This window comes from Biomphalaria glabrata, chromosome 4, assembly GCF_947242115.1.
Source record: "Biomphalaria glabrata chromosome 4, xgBioGlab47.1, whole genome shotgun sequence".
NCBI lineage: Eukaryota > Metazoa > Mollusca > Gastropoda > Planorbidae > Biomphalaria > Biomphalaria glabrata.
In genome coordinates, this window is record NC_074714.1 from 47,442,079 (window position 1) to 47,451,931 (window position 9,853).

General features: G+C 37.1%; 1 protein-coding gene across 1 annotated transcript; it reads left to right on the forward strand.

Annotated features, from left to right (window-relative positions):
• The first annotated feature begins 351 nt into the window (after window positions 1-351).
• On the forward strand, window positions 352-8,667 carry LOC106074532 (uncharacterized). Its single transcript, XM_056027956.1, has one exon. It carries the CDS (start codon window positions 352-354, stop codon window positions 7,678-7,680), a length of 7,329 nt encoding a protein of 2,442 aa, XP_055883931.1. The 3' UTR covers window positions 7,681-8,667.
• The last annotated feature ends 1,186 nt before the right edge of the window (window positions 8,668-9,853 follow it).

The following is a 9,853-nucleotide window of genomic DNA, read 5'->3' on the forward strand; positions in this document are numbered from 1 at the left end:
TGAAAGATTTTTTTTTGCAAAGTCAACTGATTTATGTTTGTTTTAGTATTCTATGCCACAATTTTTGGTTGGCATAATGTTTAAACCCAAAGACTTTTGCTAATTGAACTTTCCCAAATACACTAGAAATATTATTATTCTGTTGTTTTATATAGAAGTCTCATCACTTTTTAAAAATTTTTTATTGCAGGAGAGAAGGCTTTGTAAGTGGTCAAAATAATAGCAAGGCTTGTTTTACTAAACCAAAACAGTATAATTGCATCAACAAACCATTACAGGGCTAGTTATAAGTGTGGATAGAATCACAAAGCTTTGTTATCTCAATGTTCACTTTGGTAAAGAAATTTAGAAATGGCTTCAACATCATCATGTTACAATGAGCAAAGCACTTCCTCAAGCACATCTTCAACTGCAGCATCCACCACTCCTTCCAGAAGCCAAAATTCAGATAAGCAGGAAGTTATTGATGTTGAAGAAGAAGCTGAAGATGATTGTATGGTGGTCAAAATTGACCTCAGCAAGTGCCATCTTTCCTATGGGAAAATTATCAACAACTTAGAATTGGTTATTGATGATAGTGATGATGATGATGATGATGATGATGATGATGATGGAAAAAATAGTGACAAATACAATTCATCACTGCTAACCTCTACTATAGATAAGCAACACCCTCCAACTGCAAATGATTCCTCTGTAGATATAGATGACACAATGAATGCAGTAATCAAGGTTGAACAGACGACTGATTTGAATACAGATGAACAGGAAGAAAACTCTTGTGATATGAATGCAGACTCACCAGAGCTCAGCAATGATTCAACAAATACACAAACATTTCATGCACAAGCATCTAATCTAAGTGAGAATTCTGTTCCAAATCAACCTGCAACAGAAATGTCAAAGCAGACAGCATGCAAGTTGTGCTCAAAATTGTTTCACACCCGCTCAGCTTTAGTTTATCACATGATTGAAGACCACAAAGAGGTATCAAAAATAAGGGCCAAAAATCTTCAACAGAATAATCCAAATGAGAATGATTCAATACTTAAGTCTTCTTTGCAAGAGAAAGTCACTTCACCAGCTAAGACTAAGACAGTTGAAGCAGGCAGTGCCTTAGTGAGTGTCAACCCACTCAATTCACGAACACACTGTACTGTCAACCCCCCTGTTAATTATCCAAGCATCATAACTACTTTGCCAACCACTCAGAGTGTTGCTACCAGTTTGCCTGAAAATCAGAGTGCTTTAGCCGTTCTGCCTTCTACTGAGTGTTCTACACCCAATTTGCTTATTAACCAGACTGGGAATGTCAGTTTGCCTAGTAATCTCTTTGTACCAGCTCAAGTGACTGGTTATCCCCAGAGAATGCCAGTCTGTTTGGTAACCAATCAGACATTTCCTTTCAATGCACCTAATCTTCAGAGTGCTGCATTCCTTCCAACACAATATGTCAATGTCACAAGACCAAAAAAAAAATTTACACCACTTGTTCTGGCCACTCGCACTGTAGGTTCTACAACTAAGTATAAATCTTCTTCTGGAACAACACCCCCCAAGTTACCTTCCCCTGCTCTCAGGAGTCTTTTGAAAATGCCAAATAATTTTAGCAATGCCAATAATGATAGTATTACACCAGTCATAGTGTCTGTTTCAACCATCACTGATCCTCTGACACCTTTCCATCCATCCAACAATAATGTAGTAACACCTCTTAATACACCTCTGTCTCACATCAATGACTCTGTGACATCTGCTAATGCACCCACATGTACTATCAAAGAAACTGATAGACCTGTTTATACATTACATACTAGTATTAATTCGCTTTTGCCTCTCACAGTACCATCCACTATCAAGATGTCAACTGTAAATCGCTCCGCCACTACCATCACTAATTCTGTAACTCCTGTCAGTCAGTCTGCTATCTCTGTAACACCTGTCAGTCAGTCTGCTATCTCTGTAACACCTGTCAGTCAGTCTGCTATCTCTGTAACACCTGTCAGTCAGTCTGCTATCTCTGTAACACCTGTCAGTCAGTCTGCTATCTCTGTGACACCTGTCTCTGCTGTCACCACTGTGGACTCCAATAAAGTAAATCTGCCTCAAACATACTGTGTTTGCTGTGAATGCTGTAGACAATGGTTCCCAAATTATTCCTGTCTTAGGGAGCATCTTAAAACTGAAATGAAATGTAAAAATTTTCATGATGAATTATTTAAACCTAAAGGCAACCTAAAACAACCTCAACCTAAAAGTGCATTCTCTAAAAAACCCAACATTTCCTGTTTATCCTGCAAAAGAAAATTTGCAACAGATGCTATGTTGAGTCTTCACTTGCATCAGAATGCACAGTGCAGAAATGTTAATAAAACGTCTGATAAGTCAGAAAGGAATTCTTCAACTAAAAAAAATACTTCAGTCACAACAAAGGAGAGTTCTCCAATTATCAAAAGTATTCCCATTCCTCATATTGATGCTCAGCCTGCAGCTATAACCATTATAGATGTTTCTGGCAATTCTGAACCAATGGCTACTAAAGATAAAACTTCTTGTGTGCAAAATCAGGAAATGATGGATGCTCAACCAAGCTCCCAACAAGATATTAGTCCAATTGAGAAGCTACAAAAAACTCAATGCAGACCTCAAACCTGTGACTTAACTTCTGAGAAAACATCCTCCAAGATCAGATCCTTCAATGGAGGCAATTTGAAAGCAAACCCAAAGGTTACACATGCAAACAATGAACTTCAACTAACCAGTAAGCCTGAGACTGTAAACATTCCTGATGCAGCTTTGGCTATAGATACAGTAGTGCAACTTAATGACATTAAAGAGGCTGCATCCCCATACCAGAGCAAGAGTAAAAAAGAATCAGATTGCCTTCCCTTAAGCGTTGACGATTCAGATTCTTCTTCATTGGAGGAGGGTAGCGAGGAAAGTGCCAGCTCCAGCGATGAAGATGCTGTAGTGGAGTATAAATGTAAACATTGCAGTGCGAGTTTCACTCACCGCTCTGATTTGAGGAAACATTTGAAGACACACAATAAGGGCCCAGCAGGATGTGCCACTACTAAGAGAAAGATACTCTGCAAAGTGTGCAAGAAAAAATTCAAAGACAACACTGGCCTTCAAGCCCACTTGCTTCAACGACGATTCTGCTTTTTGCATGTTACAAGAGCTTTTCGGGATAGTTGTGAACAAGGCTCTCATGTTTGTCAAATGTGCAAAAAATCATTGACGTCTGCTTTAGATTTAAGTAAACACTGCTATAAAACACTGACTTGTCGGTTGCGCTACATTGACCTGGTGCTACAAAACATTAAGAAGCATGAACAGACCTTGAGTAATATCCCAGCATTAAGTCAAAATACTAATACACCATCTTTGTTGCATGAAAAAGTTGATAATACTCAAGAGATCTCTAAGTCTCTTGGAATGGTCAGTCAGGTCAAGTATTACCCAGTTGCTCCTGTTGTCAATAGTCCTGTAATTGAAGATACAGTTTCTTCAGCATCAAACACAAGCCCAACCAATGGTATCAACCAGGTGAACATTTTTCCAGCCATCAGCTCTAGTGTCACCATGAATCCTTCAGATGTAGCTCTTGCCAGTTTCACAAATCCAACAAATAATTCAATCAATGAAAATTCAAATTTAAGGAAATGCTTGTGCTGCAAGGTGGAATATACACATTTTTTAAAGCACATTTTAACCAACAAGAACTGTTTATATTTTTATGTTTCCCATCCAAAAGAAAGACCTAGTAAGGTCCCCTTTTGTTTTGATTGCAGGAGAAAATTTGATTCATTGGAGCTTTGTTCCAAACATAAATGTGTAACCCTTTCTATTGAGTGTTTGAAATGTGGATTACGGTTCACTTCTGATTCACGTTTAAAGATGCACAGTCGTCACTGTCCTGTTTTGTTAGCCAGTAAGGCTGTGCCCAAGTCTGGAAATGATGCCAAAGTTTTGAGTGATAGTCCCTCACCCTCTTGCACTTCCTTTTCCTGCTTGATCTGCTCTGCCCAATTTGCTACACTGAAGCTCCTCATGGACCACAGTCAACAGCACACAGAAGAACATCCTTTTGTTTGCCATAGATGTAACACGACTTTCTATCATTACAATCGATTTGTCTCGCACCAGGCATACCATATAAGGATGGACAAGGAAGCTGGAGTTAGTAATACAGATCCATTAATTAAAGGAAACCCTCTTACAACTGCTATTGTTCCATTGAAGGACAACACTTCCAATTCTGCCAATGATAGAGTAGCAGACGATGGTACTGGTACAAAGCAAATTTATGAATGTTTCATCTGTCCTCAAGTTTTCTATGACTTCAGTGCTCATAAAAGCCACATAGAAGCACATTCCAGGAGCTCCTACAGCTCTTGCAACATTTGCTTTGAGAACTTCCCATCTGATGAAGCTCTACAACAACATTCCAAGCAACATGAAATATCAAAGACTTCCAGAACACATGTGAACAACAGCAATAAATGTGCACCTGTACAGGTTAAAGCTGAAGCCCCAGTACCTGTATCAACTATGAATTGTCTGTACTGTCATCTAGTACTCACCAGCCCAAGGGACAAACAAGATCATCTTTCACAGTCTGTGTCTTGTAAAAGTATAATGTCCTGCATTTTAGAAAAACATTTTTTTATTCACCCTTCCATTGACCAGGGTCAGTTAAACAGTTTCACTTTCAAGCCAAACCAATGTCAGTTTTGCTTTGAGTCTTTCTTTGATGTAATCTCTCACATCATAGAAACTCCTTGTCTGACATTATTGGAAGCAGGAGTTTTGAAATATAGGTCCAGTTTCAGTTCATTTAATGAGAGCAATTCTGAAAAAATGTCTTCAGAAAATCATCATCTGACTAAGCGAAAATTCCCTTTGCCAGCTCCAGCACCAGAAATATCCTTAGAATATTCAAAAGAAGAGCATTTGTATTGTTTTTCCTGTAGAAAGTATTTTACTACCGCTTATAGTGTAATTCAACACAACAGTTATTTACACCATAGACTGATTTCTCGCAGAATCCATCTCAAAATGGGCAAAGATGGAAACAATTTTTGTAAAATATGTAGGAAATCATTTGGTGAAACTCACAGAAGAAAATTCATTGATCATATGTTCCAAATTCATAATGAAGGCTCCAGCAGACTTTTAAATTTTGTTGACAAGGGTTCTTCAAATGTACCGGGAGCACCCAAAAAAAGTTCTAACTCGAGGTATTGTTGCTCTCTTTGTGATATGGTCTTGAGCTGTAGCGCAAAAGTGTCCCATTTGAAGGCACATGTAAACTCATTTATGGCCAAGCTCAATCACAAGTCGGCAAGACCCATGAAGTCCTTCAGTGTTGAGAAGTGTCCCATTTGTAGGAATGTGCTCCATTCTAGGTTTTCAATGAGGCAACACTTGCTCAGACACAGGGCACAAGATATTTTCAAGCCCCTGTCCCAGGGATCAAGATGCAACAGCTTGAAGCTGTCCGCTTGCCCTCAGTGTAAGCGCTGGTTTAAAACAGTTGACTCCATGAATTATCACATCCAGAAGGTCCATAAAAGGGAGAAAACCTTTTCTTCTGAGGACTCAACTGCTTATAAGACTAGTGAACTTTCAAATGGTGTGCAGGCCAATGACAGCCAAAGTAGAAGTCCAGAGCTAACAGAGAGTAAATCATTGATCTATTTATGTAAACTCTGCTATAAAACATTTGAAAATAAGACTGGGCTTTGGAAACATCTCAAGAGAAATCATCAGTTGGTAAACAAGGATGATCTTAATCGCTTTGTAAATCATCAAGTTAATAGATCAGATGAATTATACAAGAGTCCTTGTAAAGATGTGGCCTTTTCTGAGTGCAGCAACATTGACACCAATAGGGCAGAATGCCGTGCTGGCTTCTCTCTCCGGCCAATCTGTTCAGCTTCTATGAATTGTCACATTTGCCAAGACACTCTTGTTGTTCAAGAGTATCAGTCCCATCTTAAAACTGTTCACAAATGGCCCCTGGAAAAGCTATTTGATTGTTCATATTGCAACATGAGATTCCCATTCCAGAATCTCTTACCAGACCATTTGGAGCAGTGTAAAAATAATTGCCTGTGTCTCATCTGCCATAGACAGACTCTGTCTGTTCGAGGCCTACAGAGTCATCTAAATCAGAAGCATAACCTCAGCCTGGTCAGCTATGTAAGTGCTCACTTTTCTTCTTCCCTTATTAAAATTGTTAATGATGGCCTCAAAATTGTAACTGCTGAAAATGAAAGCACAGATGATGATAATGGCCAGGTCAGGGTTTGCCTACTCTGCAGAAGTGAGTTCTTACTACTATCTGAATACAGAGAGCATCTTGAAAGACATATTAGACATTGTTGGATTCGATTAGAAGACTGCACAGGCATGCTAGTATCACAGATTAATAATGCTAAAATAGATTCAGAATCTTGCCTAGACACTTCTCATAATTCCAGTAGCTCAACCCAGCAGAAGTCTTGCAAAGTTTCTGAAAGTGAAGAATTAACTAAGATCAAATCAGAAATTGATACAGAGCAGGATTGTTTCAGTGAAACTGTTTCTGAAAAAGATTTGAGCATGCCGAATCTTGTCATTGTTGATGATGAAACAACAGGAAATGATTGGAACATGCCAAGTGTTCATGTCTCTGACAGTCTACTTAGTCCAGACGCCCCCACTTTGCTTCCTGAGAAATCAGTAGATCATCATTACAACTGTAGTCAAAGCATGAGAAAAATTAAGACTGAAGTCAATGATTTGACCCATGTCCACAGCACTGTTCAAGAAACAGATGTTCAGTCTAGCTCAAGTTCTGAATCTGTTGTTTCAAGCCTGGTGAGTTCTGAACCAGTGGATTCCAACCTGGTAAGCTCTGATTCAAGCCCAACAAGTTCTGATTCTGTTATTTCAAGCCTGACAAGCTCTCAACCTGTAGATTCAAACCTAATAAGCTCTGAGCCTGTTATTTCAAGCCTAATAAGCTCTCAACCCGTAGATTCAAACCTAATAAGCTCTGAACCTGTTGACTCAAGCCCAAAAAGTTCTGAGTCTGATATTTCAAGCCTGATAATTTCTGAACCTGGTCACCACAATGAAACCATATTGGCCAGTCATTCAAGTGTTTCTTGTGAACTCCAAGCTATTGATGCACAGAACAGGGAGGATGTGGTTCTACTACTACAGGATCACTCAAGTCAAGCAGCCTCTGATGATGAATGGATGGGCATGAATAGGAAGGTTAAGGAAGAAACAGATCTCCCCTTTGAGGATGAAGAAACAATAGCAGCAGAGACTGAGGGTGCATCTAACCTCTTGAGTACAACAGATTACTCTATAATTATAGATTTAGGTAGCAGTAGTGATACTTCTGATGTGTCAGGTGATCAGTGTGAAACAACACTTGCCATTGTTACTGATACTGATGGCCCTGCATTTGTTTCCCATAGAAAAAGGTCTTCTGGTGACGAGAATTCTGAAGAAATCCCTGAAGCCAAAAGATCTAAACTTGACATTTCTTTTACTCATGATAATAATGAAGAGAATGATGTACCTGTATTGTCTATGTCAGTCAATCAATCAAAGCTACCTTCAAACTCTAGTGAGTTAGACCGCAACCTATTCAAAGTCTTTTCAGAGAAACACCAATAATGATTATAAAGATATGTTTAAAATAAAATGCTTCTAGAGGGGAAAAAATGTTGTGACATTATATGGTTTGATTTCTAGCATTAGAGATTCATTTCCTCAGTCAGGTGCCAAATAACTATCACAGCAGGTTACAGCTGCTTAGGGTTTTACTGACCATGGGATTTTAAATGCTAGGTGTTGTATTTTTTAGATCATTATAAGTAATTTCACATAGTTCTGCATATTTTTTTGACAAATTGAACTGTAAGAGTGAACTTTTAGGTAACCACAAAACTACAGTTTGTAGTAGTTAATAATAACATGAAAAATCACAGATTGAACACCAAAAAAAAAAAAGAAAACAAAACCTCACCTGTATATAAACTGGTATGCCTATAACAAAGTTGTTGTTTTTTTGTACCGGGTACTATAAAAAAAGTGTACCTGTATTATGTTCTTGAAAAATTTGGATTTTTTTTCTACAAATGTTTATTAATACATGCATGCAGGAGTCCAGATTAGACATAATTTATCCTGTGTGTATACCTGCACAATTTTACAAGCATTTGTGTGACAAAACCAATGTTGAACTGTCTTGTTACCAGTACTTGATATTATTTCAGTGACAGAACCAATGTTGAACTAAGTCTTGTTACTTGATACAATTTACTTCTGTTTTTGTGTGCTGAAGTGACTGTGTCTTCTTTAGTACTGTACATGATGCTACCATTCCATAGAGGTATAGATATGCACCTAGTAGTATACAAACATATACTTTGGTATATGCATAGTACATGTGAGTGTTCTATTGCTCAGGTTTATGTTTTATTGATTCATTGATGTATTGTATATTTGAAATGGCTAACTCTTTGTTTCATTAACTTATTTCAACTACAAAGCTCATTACTACATTCAATTCGCATTGTTTATGTTTTCCATGTAACTACATAAGATGTTTCCAATTATTAAAATTTGTGTTAACTCTTTATTCTGTGCTCAATAATCCAAGGAGTCTTATGTCTTTCTTATAGAAATGTTCAACTCTTAAATAAATGTTTTTATTGGGTATTGCTGTTTTCCTATCAGCTGTGAGGAGCAGAGTTGAATGGTGGTTGTATTTGCTACATAACATTCTGAAAGTGAATTTCATTCTCAAAGATCAAATAGTGTGGAAAAAAAATATTGTAACAGAAAATGTTTTGAAAATCAACATGCTCATTTTAGTAATGGCTGAAGGACCATATATATATATATATATACATTAAAAGTTGTTCATGATATATCCTCACATGGCACTTGAATTTCATGCTCACTTGTACCTTAGTACAGATATGTGTTTAGTGTAAATAACAGAAGGATAATGTTGCATTTGTAGCCTAGAAATATTATTCAGTTAAATTGTACCTGCAGTTACCAGAATTGAAAAAATTAATTTAGTGGCCCAGATGAACTGCTTATATAAATGTGAGACATTTAATGAGTTTCCAGAGACTTGATGTGTGGGTTCTGACAAGTGAAAGCAGGTATTACAAACAATGGAGTCAGAATGGCTTGATAGGAGAGAATAAAAGGTAATAATGAATAGCTCCAAATCAGCGCCAACAACAGTAAACTCAGGTGTACCTCAAGAAATAGTCTTAGACCTACTGCTGTTACCGGTACTTATTTACACTTATGGCCTAATTGCATTCGCTCAGGAACCAAAGTTGAGACTATCTGCATATTATTGTAAAATATAAGATGATACTGATATTTTGCAAAACAAATTAGATGAATTACAGAAATGGAATCAAACTGGAGCATGTCTTTCCATCCAGAAAAAATGCCAATTTTTATGAGTACCAGGTACTATTAAAAAAAACAAAACAACACCCTAAAACAAATAAAAACTAAGGGTACTTATCTTTTTCATGGTAAACCATCTACTAAAAAATAGAGGTGTTATAATAAATGATTAATATCATATGGAATCCTCTTATTGAAATTATATAAAAATATACCCAGTATATAAAAAAAGCATTAGGATTATAAAAATATAATTTACTAATCAAACAAGAGCATAAAACTAAAAGGCTATTAAACCTTTGTTAGACCCATATTAGAATATGCATCCTGTGTTTAGGACACCCTCAATTCAATAAAACTAATTAGATCAGAAGCAACCTAGAGCTGTGAGTTTTATAACAAATGAATA

What these genes read in the sequence shown, in the direction of transcription:
- LOC106074532 (XM_056027956.1), top strand. Translation starts at nt 352, where the DNA reads ATGGCTTCAACATCATCATGTTACAATGAGCAAAGCACTTCCTCAAGC.